Consider the following 12,813-nt stretch of genomic DNA (forward strand, 5'->3'; position numbering starts at 1 on the left):
AGACATCGAGGCACACGTGTGGTGCCGTGTTCACCGGGGTTGGGCAGTGAGCCAAAAGCGGTCGCAAGTGTGGTTACACTTTTCAAAACCTCGCTTGCTCAAAAAAATGCTGGCTGCACTATTTGTAATGCAGAAATGCAAAGCTGGCCAGGCCCAACAGGTTTCACACGTGTTTCCTCCGAGACATTTTAGTGCAAAATACTCCTGCATGAGGCGCATTGTCCTGCTACTCAAATTAGAATAGATTCAACTTTAATTATTTTGCTTTTTTTTGTGAGTATAAGTTGACCTCAGACAAGTATTCAATCGAAACAGTTTAAAGGGAAAAAAACACTCTTTGGTGGATTTGTTTATAATTCCAAGACACATTCAAACTGTTCACTGATTGTTATGGGTTAGGGTCATAAGTCAAAAAAGGTTGTGAACAGCTGGTTTAGAGCTAAATGATAAATGCTGGCTTTTATAAAATGTTGATGGATCTTGTCTTCTTTTTTTTTAATCTGCAATATGTGACCGATTTCCTGGATACTGAGGAAAGACGTCGGCTGTATTTCTAAGAATCGCTTCCTGTTGGAGTCTTGTGCTTCTCATCATTTCCTGTTCAGTATTTAAGAAGCCATATCCATCTCTGTGACAAACAAAGCTTCCGTCTGACGTCCTCTGCTGTTTTTAAATGCAGAACCTTTTCAGCCTTGATTGCAATTTGTTTTAGTTGGGCTTCACAGAACAGCTTTACACATTCACTCAGCTCTTTAAACTAACGGGTTACAGTTTTATATATTCTCGCCAAAACATGCCGTTTCTCTCAAAAACACAAGGATTACGATCAAGTTTTGTCGTGCAGAGTCGTTCCTTACATTTCTAAAAACTTTCTGCAGCCCTTCTCATGTCCACCTGCTGGAGAGAACATGCAACAGCGTTTTCGTTTAATTTTAGTGGATAAACTTAAATGGAAAATAGATGCTGATGTTTATCGGAATTGACTACAGAATTTGCTGAAATCTCCATAGAGATGAATTGCATCCATGATATTCTATATGTATTCAGCCTTCTATAATTAGAAGCAGGATATACCCAGAATGCATACTGAGAAACTACAGGGTCCAAAATATGAGGACATTACACCCAGAATATGCGATACGTGTTTTTCGTTCCTGTTGTGTCGATTTCTCCATCGTTACTGTTTTCGCAACGGGTTCAATTTTCTGCTTTTGTTTCTGCATCCGTCGGAGTCATTTGACCACTCAGAGCCACTGTCAAGGCAAACGTCATTATCCACAATGAGAGATTAGACAGTAGTGACTGTGCTTTAGGTAGCTAATAGATACAGTAGCTTCTTGCTGATGTCATTCATCAACATTAGCATTTCGAAACGAATGTATTCCTCTGGAAGACTTTTTAACCAGATGTTGGAAACTGTTTGCTCCCGTTCAGCCACAAGAGCATCAGTGAGGTCCAACACTGATGTTTCTTCATGAATTCATGTTGAAACAGGAAACAGGACAAACTCAGATGTCAGCTGATCATTTCTCCAAAGAAGAAGAGTCACCACACTGTTTTTTTGTTTTTAACTGCCTGGCTGGATATATATTTTGACTCATTGTGTTCACTTATCCACGGTCCTTTCATGTCTGTCCATTTCTAACAGGGCCGGAGGTGCGGAGACAGTTCCCTGAAGACTACACGGACCAGGTTTGGAAGACTTCATATACTGTGCTTCCTGTCTCATGTTGTTGTTCCTTGGTTTCTTTTTCACCTGTACTTCTTTTTCTTGTTCTCATGTGTTGTGCACAGGCTGAACTTTAATCAATGCACGTACCACTGTTGTGTACCGGTTTTTATTCATGTCAGATTGAAATCTTGGGTGACCTGGAAACGCAAGCGATGACATTTTTCGTTGGTCTCTTTGTCCATGTGTGCTTTGCTCTTTCCCTACTCAATCACAGATCAGTTCCTCCACACTGCATCCTTCCCATCAGCCCCTCGATCGCCTCTCACTTTAACACAGTAGAAACTTATTGTTACATATTGATGATGATGATCCATGTAACTCGACTCTATTATCTGTCATCTGGGTCTTACAGGAGACTCTTCAGACTGTGCCCAAGTTCTGCTTCCCCTTCAACATGGACAGGTACACACACACACACACACATGCGTTTTAACATACAGTACTTTTAAAGACGCGTTACAGTTATAATCCCATGTCTATGTTCATTTATCCCTTACATAAATATGTGTCAAACAGAACAGAAAAAGTATTTCCGATGACTCATCTAGAACTCGGGGGCGGTGACATAAATCTATACAATCAAATGTGATTTGGGGCTGCTATATGTTTGTAGGTGTAATAAATTCATCGACTTGTATCCTCCTCCCGGTCTACCAACCTGCAGTCCTCTGCAGCTCCTGAACTCCTCTTATCATGTTGCGCTATTCAATAAGCCACGCCCCTTTTGAGCGATCCAATCACATCTAAAGGATTTTATTTAATCCATCCATGCAGAAATTTGTCACATTACTGAAGACCAAGACGCTCTACCTTCAGTTTCACTGTCCCTTTAAGGACAATGCACTGACTTCCAAAGCACGCCATCAGTTTTTACATTGATGCTGCAACCCGCAGTGAATTATTAGGAAATGATAACGACAGCACCGCAGTTAGGTTTGATTGTGGAGGTTTTAACCCTCATCTTTCACCATACTCGTGTATGATCATCGGTTTGTTTTGCAATGTTAGCAGAAGACGACTGGGACTCTAGTATGTTCATGCGCAGCATAGCCCGACCAATACTGGATTTCTGAAGCAGTTTCCGATATCGATATTCTGGAGTTAAAAAAATAAATTAAAAATCTGATAACTCATCTACGGCAAAGGTGTTTGGCAGGAAAGAAGGCACCAGGGCATTTATTTTCCCCAAAAGGCTGCTGTCGGTCCCTGTGCAAGCAGATAGACCATGGGGCGATAGCTAAGTACAAACAGACATAGGGAGGGATGTCAGTGGAGGAAGAAACGGTGGTGCACCTGTTCCTTAAACGTTCCAGGCTCAGTGGTTGTTTCATCTTTTGGAGCAATGGTATCTGGGTAAATACTTTTTCCTCTGAGATATTTGTTATTGGACCAAGGTACGCGTCAAGAGGAGGATTACGAGTACATTGATCAACTTTTTGACAGGGGTGGCCATACTGGCCATTTGGTTGACCAAGATACACCAGATCCAGGGGGTTGGGTTTTGGTGCATGTCCCCTTAAAATGGAGCATGCCTACTACAGCATGGTAGTGAGACCGGACGCTTTCAGCTCTAATCGGGCTGTAGGACGGGTCCTCTGGGATGATGGAGCTTTGTCTCTTTTCTTTCAAGTACAATTTGGTTTTGTGGTTGTTTATTTGTTGTTGTTCATTTTTTGAGTTACCAAGTATATTTATGCCTCAGCTTCGGCTACAACCGTGGCCGGAGGCATTATGTTCTAGGGTTGTCCATCCATATGTCCTCTCCATTCTCGTGAACGTGACGTCTCAGGAACAACTGGAGGGAATTTCATTACATCTGGCACAAATGTCCACTTGGACTCAAGGATGACCTGTATAGAATGTTGGGGTCAAAGGTCACTGTGACCTCACCCTTTTGGCCATAACCAGGCGGCAACCTCGGGTTCTGACGAGTGAAGCCAATGTGGAAGTGCCTTAAACTTGCATTATCTCTACTGACCAGCAGGTGGGCGACTCCTCTAGTTGTATAGAAGTCTATGAGAAAGTGACTCTACTTCTCTCTTGATTTATTACCTCAGTAAACATTGTAAACATGAGTTTATGGTCTCAATCTATAGTTTCAAGTCTTCCTCAATACAGCATGATGTTCATTTAGTAAATGATTGTCCAATTTAGCAGAAAGCCAATATGGCGACGGCCAAATTGCTGAACTTGAGGCTTCAAAACGTCAAAATGGCTACGTGCACTTCTTATATACAGTTAAAACTGCTGTTAAACAATGTCACACAAATGTCTGATAGGATAAAGTGACGAGGTGACGAAATATTGGACAGACATGGATGTAAACTGCTACATGACTGGCTGGTTGAGGCAGTAATGCTAGTGTATTTGATTTGACTTTTAATCTATAGGTAAGGATTGATTTAACAGATGTACTCTGTGTTCTTTTGTTTAGTAACATATTTCCTTGAATTGTAATTCTCTGTCTCGCTCTCTGTCTGCCGTCCGAACCTCTCTCGCCCTGCAGTCTGACAGTCAACCAAGTCGGCCAGAACTTCACATTTGTGTTGACCGACATCGAGAGCAAACAGAGATTCGGCTTCTGTCGCCTCTCCTCAGGTGCCCACACCTGCTACTGCATTCTCAGGTGTGTGTGTGTGGGTGTGTGTGTGTCTTTTGTTTTAATCTGGCCATCACCTTTGTAAATGTATTGGTATCTATTTTAATTATTTGAAACGGTTACAAATTAATTAAAACAATCATTTAAAAAGCAGGATGTTGATTGAATTCTAAAAAGGATTTACTGCACCATCATTCCTTCACTCAAACGGTGAGACTGACCCTGTTCTCATCCTCTCAGCTACCTGCCCTGGTTCGAAGTCTTCTACAAGCTGCTTAATATCCTTGCTGATTACACCATCAAAGGCCAGGTGAGTCATGACGGTCGACTCATCTTGTTATGGAGACATTGTGTTATATCTTCTGGACTTCCTGCATTAAAAGTGTCAGCTTTCATCAGTATTTAGCTTTTGAGTGCATTTATTAAAAAAAAGTCTGTCTTTTTAGCTCCAGTTTTCACCTGGAAAAATGTCAACTGAAATATACACTTCGATATGTATAGAAAAACATTAAAAAGAAGACTATCAGGCGGTATTCATCTTTAACTCCATTTAGTGTGCGTTTAAAATGAAGTAAAGTCAAAATACAAGTGTAAGGTAAGGATGAAGAGAGAGATTCTGTAACCATAACTGTATGTATAATTAAACAATAGCTCACGACAGGCCATGGTATGTTGTCATCATATCACAGCTAAGGGGCGTTGTTCGGCCCAACGCAAACTGGAGGCACGTCTACCCTCTGAGCTGTGATATAATGACTACATACCACAGTCTGAAGTGAGCTGTCGCTTTTGTAAAACGGTCACCAAGTATGGCAACGTGAAAGTTCTAGACACATTCCAAGTCAAAAAGTTTTTTATTGACATTAATAACAATGTTCACAATAAAGTAGGCCCTCCTGGGCCTTACCCATTGCACGATAACGTTACATTGATAATATTATTTGGCTATTTATTTATATTATTTGTATTTTTTCATTTATAGAGTGACACTGAAAGAGTTCATAGCAGTGGGATATGGGTAATATATCACGGCTAGGAACCAATCAGATTGCTTGATTTGAGCTACCTGTTTTATAAGATGATTTAAGAGCCGCTGGGTTATTTTCAAAATATGTGTATTATTATTATTATTATTATTATTATTACTATGATATCAATATTTTATTTTTAAATGGCATGGGTATCGCCAACAGTGGTATATCGTGACACCCCAAACAAATCCAGATTCCTCACATGACTGCAGTGATTATCCTGTGTCAGTTTGCCTCCCCACTAACTCCTTTGACTTAGGCGCTGTGTATGTGTTGCTTGCATGAGATCATGTGTTTCCTCAATGGCCTTTGTGCGGATTTAGAATCTTCTGAATGTTTCAGGAAAGCCAATGGCAAGAGTTCCTGGTGTCTCTACACACGCTCCCCATCCCTGAGCCCGGGGTCCCCGTTCATCTCGGTGTGGTGAGTCCCACTTCACCACATCACACCCCACCGAGCTCACTTCTATCTGTGTTCCTCCCAAAGAACAATAATCTCACTGATGGTTGAATCACTCTGTTGACATATGAAACGTCAGTGTCAACTACCATACAGAATTACAACGCTAAATGCATGGATCACCATACATGACTATTTCATAGGAAGACGGGGGAAAGAATGAGTTGACTGCGTTTTCTTTTTCTCAGTCTTGTGCATTGTTTTCATTTCCACACTGATGGATTCAAACTAGCACTGACTCATGTCTTCTGTTTTCTCCAGCATTCCTTCTTCACTGTGCCTGACACAAGGGAACTCCCCAGCATACCTGAGAATGTGAGTGCTGTCATTTCCCCCATCCCAGTCAAACCGTCTGTTACATTTGGCCAATTAGAAACTCACTGTTAATGCTATTGATTTGTATCTGTGAGCAGTTGCACGTCCCGGTTAGCTCAGCTCAATTATCTGTGAAACACTTGTTTAATAGTCAGACCGTTTATAATTACTGTGTGTTCATGGCTGTTAAATGAAATGGCTCTGAGATCAATACTGCCGTGACACATTATTTCGAGTGCAGTGCAGCCAAACACATCTGGCATATATCGTTTGTCTGGTTCATTTTGCTGAAACTGCAAACATATCATACTTGCTTCTGTTGCCAATATAATACCCAGAATCGAAGTTTGTGCAATATGGACTCGTGACATCAATATTGATAAACTTTGAATAAACAAGTGCTCTCTTTTTAAAAGGGGCGTCTGTGGTGGCGAAGACAACACGTAGTTGGTGTTACGCTAACGTTAGCCCACAGCTGCTGATTGAAGCCTCAATACTTTCTAACGTTAAGGTTCAGCGCTGAGCGACTGCCTAGCTGTTAGCTAACATCCTCCTTACCCTGTGTTATCAGACCAGGGATGCAGAGGCTAAGGCCAGGTGATATGGTGGGTGTGGGTCGCCTTGCGTAGTGCAGCCTGCAAATACAGAAAATTAATACAAACAGAATTAGAATAGATAGACAACAATGTTTGTAAAAATAAGTCATGTGTTTGATCAAGAAATTTAATGTAGCTATGAGGGATGAGAACTGTCATTTTATTCTTCTTCTAACTTACAGCCTGTACTCGCCCAGATTTCATGTATTGCTGTTTAGGTTGTCAGTTGAAATAGCTCCTGGATGCTAAAGTTTAATGACGTGAACCATAGTTGATAACACCACTGGTCTTTACCCTCACAACTAACTCTTTCCATTTGTTTTTTTTCTCTTGTTGTGTTTGACCCTTGCAGAGAAACTTAACAGAGTACTTTGTAGCAGTAGATGTCAATAACATGCTTCACCTGTACGCTAGTATGCTTTATGAACGCCGAGTCCTCATCTGCTGTAGCAAGCTAAGCACTGTAAGTAGAGTCCACTCTCTGTTCCTTCTCTCTTCCACAGCTCTGCCCTTTGTGCTCTCTGTTAAATCGCTCACATCAGCACATCTGTTCTAGAACATCTCTTCTCTATAATGTCATTTTGACACATTAAAATGAATGGTTGCTATTGGAGGTTTCGCAGTGTGTGAGCTGTTTATTGTTGTCACATTGAATGTACAATATGAATCACTGCAAGTGAAACACTCAATTGGAAATTACATTCATGCAAAACAAATTAATGATTGTGGGTTTTAATACCAGACGGTACATCTATTGATATTCGGGCCAAAATATCCAAAGAAAATGAGGTTTTCATTAGAAATGTGAAAATAGTTGTTGTGTTACTTTATGTTGTCCACCTGGTCATAGTCAAAAACAATTAGGTCTCCTCCTGCATATTAGTTCATGACAATCATCTCTGTTGTTTACTGTGATGGCAAACTGTCATGGAGAGAGAGAGAAAATAACTTGTAAACAGGAAATATTAACGCATTCACACAAATTATGTTTTTCATGCTCTCATATTAGAATGTGCAATTTGATAACACAGCGTGATCCAAAGTACATCCACAAATCTCTGCTTTAAAGGGGAACTTCGCTCTAGTTATTCCCATAGTCTAAGACAGTCTGAAAAAATTGGTAAACACAAACAACTCTCTCCCAAATCCAAAAAAGTGACGTGAAGTATCATCTGCTCCATAGACAATGAATTGGATTTGGAAGATGTTAAATGACATTGAAAGCACCAGCTGTTTCACAACTGACGCACTACAATAGAATAAAGCTCATTCTGGGTAGAAAACAAAGAAAACTAAATCAGTCTCATTTATTTGATATTACTTGATATCACACGCTTTAGACTTACTTCTCTGGTTTCTGGCTTTGAGAGAGAGTAGATCAAACGTTCCTAAATTGGAATTTTTTATTTAAGTGTTTCCCCTTTAAAGCAGATTTTTTTTAGAGAAACCCTACACAGTGGTCATGGGGCAGCCCTATCTTTTAGTTTTTGCATGGTCCAGTGTGTAGACAAGCGCACACAAGGAAGTACTCTGGGTCCTCACTTCCCAGATCCTTCACAGAACTTAGTTTTTCTCTCGTGCCTCCACGGTGAACGAAGAATCCAAAAATGGAGAAAAGTTCATTTTTCATGAATTAAAGTAAATGGAGCCCGTGTTTAACAGCAAAGCTATATCAAAACATCTGTTTAGTAAATGGATGTTTTGATATTGTTTTCTTTAAGAATACAAGGTAACACTAGACTAGTAATTGATATACAAATGATCATTATTGGGGTGAAGTGTTCTTTAAAATAGTTTTATGTTGTGTTTTGCTAATTGAGCACTAACTAAGAAAAATCTCCACGACACATGCTGGGCTCCATAGTTTGCCATCATTATGTTTGATATCACTGGAATGAATTCTATATCCTATAACCAATAACTTACAACCTTGTGTATTTATGAGCACATTTCATAGGTTTTGTTTTAGTCCTGCATTGCATTTGAATCTTTAAATACCTGCACATAGAGAGCAGTGATGTGATGTATAGTATCATGTGTTTGACATTTGTCTTTGTCCCCAGTTAACAGCTTGTGTCCATGGGTCTACGGCCATGTTGTATCCAATGCACTGGCAACACGTTTACATTCCTGTCCTGCCTCAACATCTACTGGAATACTGCTGGTGAGTCTGCAGGCCGTCAGTCACACTGCAAACCCTTTCAGTCCATGTTCTGTCTGCATGGTATGATGATGGTGGCTTTATATTCAAGTGCTGGAGGAAAACATAAACAACAACAGTAACTCTCAAAAGATGCCCTTTATTTACCTCCACTGCAGAGAGAAGCCAGACTTTATTTCTATTTTTCTGTGTGTTGTAAGTTGACTTCATCATATTTCAGTAATTTAATGCAAACTCAACACATCCTCCGTGCTTACCTGTGCTACGAAGCAGGATTTGGGGTTAGCGCGGTAACTTCAGGGTTTTCAGTCCTACGACAGAATTTCACTTCTTACCGGGTTAAATCACCATGGTTACATAACCTGCTCTAGAGCACTTACTGACCAATCAAAGCTCGGTTCATGGATCTTTAGATAATGACATTATTATAAAGTAGATAAAACTCATAATCCAGACAGTGTGTGAGCGTCCGGGCAGCTGAGTTTGTTAGCATGAGGTTGTCACCAACATGTAAACTAGTATTGCTAGTTCCATAACCCAGTTATTATCTCAGACAATGTTGAATAAAACTGGCTAATTTTTTCAGTGCCCCAATGCCGTACCTCATCGGAGTGCATTCCAGTCTGATGGAGGTACGTGTTTATAACTTTATAACTTTAAATTGTAGCGTATCCACCTGTCTGACCAGCCTTTGTGCTTTCAGTTGACTCTTGTTTCTGTTGCTTGTAGAAAGTTCGAGGGATGGCTCTGGATGATGTGGTGGTCCTGAACGTGGACACGAACACCCTGGAAACACCCTTCGATGACCTCCAAAGCCTGCCCAACGATGTGGTGAGGAGCTACTGCACACGACACCGTGCATCTTTAAATGTGGATGTCAGTGTTTACGGTTAAAATTGTGTTGTAATGACCGTGGCTTCACGTCCCGCAGGTCTCATCTCTAAAGAGTCGTTTGAGGAAGGTTTCAACAACGACCGGGGACGGTGTGGCCCGAGCCTTCCTCAGGAGTCAGGCGGCTCTGTTCGGCAGCTACAGAAACGCTCTGCAGATTGAGTCGGTGAGTGCATACGGCAGACCACAGACATGAGGGATGAGCGGGGAAGTTGATCACATGGGTATGCCCGTGTTGATGACAACAACATTCTCTCAAACTAGAGGGGTGTGCTACGAAGTGACATTGGTGGGTCAGCAAAGTATGTGTAGCCTGAAGTCAGAGTATGTGTAGGCTGAAGTCAGAGTTTCGATGTCACTGATGATACCCTGGCTAGATCGCCATGGTAACTTATGCTGAGCTTCCGATTTGAAATTGGCAAAAAAATGTTTTTCACCAATCAAGTCTTTTGGAAATGGCATCGCTATTCTTTCTAAAACCTGTTGACCTCGGTGACAGAACCGCGGTCGACGGCCGCCTGTTAAAGTGTCTTTTAGCGAGACACTGAACCCCAAGTTACTCCCCGGACGCGTTACAGCAGCCTGTATGTATGCAATGTTGAAACCCTGACTTCAGATAAGGGGCTATGTTTCTGGGGTTCCGGTGTAGCCAACCATCGACTGTATATAAGAAGTGGACGTAATGCTCTTCTCATTGTTTACAGTCTGATTAGTAACTTGAGATGAGAGACCGGATTGTTTCACAAGCTGCCAGTTAACGAGCTCATTTTGAACCAATAAAAAGTAATTGGCAGACGATAGTAACCGTTTATTTCTAACGTGGCGACACTGTCACGCTAGAAATTAGCGGTTGGCTTTGAGTGGTAAAATAAATATATTCACTTGGAAATTTACACCATGAGCCGTTCCTGCCAGCATTCCTCCTTCTTGCTTTGTTCACAGCAACAGTGTTAATTTTTCCTGAAATAATTTGTTATACATTATTCTAGTAATATAACGACTTGTTCCCAGGCGGCAACCTCCTGTTCTGCCGAGTGAAGCCAATGCGGAAGTGTCTTAAACCTGCATTCTCTACTGACCAGCAGGGGGCGACTTCTCCAGAAGCAAAAATAAGTCTGGTTGTATAGAAGTCTATGAGAAAATGACTCTACTTCTCTCTTGATTTATTACCTCAGTAAACATTATAAACATGAGTTTATGGTCTCAATCTCTAGTTTCAAGTCTTCTTCAATACAGCATGATGTTCATTTACTAAATTATGGTCCATTTAGAGTCAAACAGACCATAAAGCAGGGTATGCTTTAGGGTGGGGCTACCTTGTGATTGACAGGTCGCTGACGCTACCAGAGCCATATAAGGTGTCTCTACATCACTACTCTGCATTCCAAATATGGTAAATTCCGTTCACCGGTTGCTAAAACCTAAGATGGCGACGGCCAAATCACTGAACGCGAAGCTTCATAACGGCAGTCCAGAAACCAATGGGTGACGTCACGATGACTACGTCCACTCCTTATATCCAGTCTATGTTTGTTCCTCTTGACTGAAGGAGGCGGCAGGCGGTCTAACTATTTACTGAATTAGAAGAGTCGAATGTGTTAACAAAGACAGTTGATAATCACGGTTGTGGTACCCGATATCTCTCACCGGGGCTAACGCTAAGAAAGCTTGTCTTTGTCCAACTTGCTTTATACCACTCCCTTCTGGGCTACTGGACACGGAACATAAAATGTTGATTGTGATACAGTTGTATGGTACTGTGACAGCTGGCCTGTTCCTCTGCCTTTTTAGGGAGAGCCAATAACATTTAATGAGGAAACCTTCGTGACTCATCGTTCCAGTGCCATGAGGCAGTTCCTCCAGAACGCCATCCAGCTGCAGCTCTTCAAACAGGTACGCATACACACACACCTCTCTAATTCACCCCCCTCATCTTACACTCTTAATACATGTTGGGGTTCTACTTGCAGTTCATTGACGGCAGATTGGACTTGTTGAACTCAGGAGAGGGTTTCAGTGACATTTTTGAGGAGGAGATCAACATGGGCGAATATGCAGGTGAATCAGACGGGATGTGTTTGTGTGTCACTTTTCAACCAGGTCTATTGACATGGGAGCAGAGCGCACCTGTCAGTGAGGAGACATGAGGAAAAACAGACCATGAAAAGGAAATCCACTTTTTCTAAAATAACGTTATTTTATTAAAAAAGGAACTTATTTTGTAACAAAACTCAAAGGCAAACTACAAAAGTTAAAGAAAGGGCCGGTGGGTGTTGCTAAAATCAAATCAATATAACCAAGAGAGAGCTAAGATAAGAACTATAATAATTTATCAAAAGTAAACTAAAGTACAACTAAATCTCACTATTTGAGCCTTGTTTTTTGGAAGTGTAGATTTCCAAGACCTTCTTTGCAATTACCCAGCATGCCTACTACTTGTTGTTGACCTTTTTATTGTTGTGATCCCAACACAGGCAGTGACAAGACCTACCATCAGTGGCTGTTCACTGTGAAGGTGAGCTGGTCTGAACGCTTCTACCCACACCGACAAAACTTTGCTCGAAAGAATACATTGCGTGTTTCTTTTTGTATTTCTCATCATCATTTGTGTTTGCTTTGCTAACAGAGTGGTGCCAATGCACACTGTATGTCTGTCCATCAATCCATCCAACCACTCAACAGCTACTGGCCAGATTAGAGTCTTAAGGCCTTAGTGTTCGTATGTGTCATCCGCTAAAAATCGTTATGCACAGAAACCTTGCCCACTTAGTCCACTGCCTTTTATTACTCTTTGCTTTCTGCCGGGAGACAAATGAATGAAGTCAATCAGCTTATCGGATGCCATTTCTGATGATACCTGTTCTTTTAGAGATGTCTCTGTATAAACGTGAATGACACAATATGAGGTGGTATTTCTGAGGGCGATACAGTAATATGTCCATCACTAACAGATGTTCTGAGGGCGGTACAGTAATGTGTCCATCACTAACAGATGTTCTGAGGGCGGTACAGTAATGTGTCCGTCACTA

The 12,813-nt window shown here is 41.3% G+C and overlaps 1 protein-coding gene across 3 annotated transcripts; it reads left to right on the forward strand.

Annotated features, from left to right (window-relative positions):
* Positions 1–66: 66 nt before the first annotated feature.
* Positions 67–12,807, forward strand: LOC116377382 (DENN domain-containing protein 1A-like). 3 transcript variants are annotated; one of them, XM_031839011.1, is made up of 14 exons: positions 67–1,692; positions 2,085–2,134; positions 4,239–4,358; positions 4,572–4,641; positions 5,705–5,785; positions 6,083–6,136; positions 7,085–7,195; positions 8,796–8,896; positions 9,480–9,525; positions 9,623–9,724; positions 9,825–9,950; positions 11,576–11,677; positions 11,755–11,842; positions 12,259–12,807. In XM_031839011.1, exons 2-14 carry the CDS (start codon positions 2,127–2,129, stop codon positions 12,405–12,407), a joined length of 1,158 nt encoding a protein of 385 aa, XP_031694871.1. In that variant the 5' UTR covers positions 67–1,692; positions 2,085–2,126; the 3' UTR covers positions 12,408–12,807. The 3 variants fall into 3 exon arrangements, with proteins under 3 accessions (XP_031694871.1, XP_031694872.1, XP_031694873.1); XM_031839012.1 differs by having other exon boundaries at positions 67–2,134; XM_031839013.1 differs by lacking the exon at positions 7,085–7,195.
* The last annotated feature ends 6 nt before the right edge of the window (positions 12,808–12,813 follow it).

This window comes from Anarrhichthys ocellatus, unplaced genomic scaffold (genome assembly GCF_004355925.1).
Source record: "Anarrhichthys ocellatus isolate YVR2014 unplaced genomic scaffold, GSC_Weel_1.0 scaffold1184, whole genome shotgun sequence".
In the NCBI taxonomy this organism is placed as follows: domain Eukaryota; kingdom Metazoa; phylum Chordata; class Actinopteri; order Perciformes; family Anarhichadidae; genus Anarrhichthys; species Anarrhichthys ocellatus.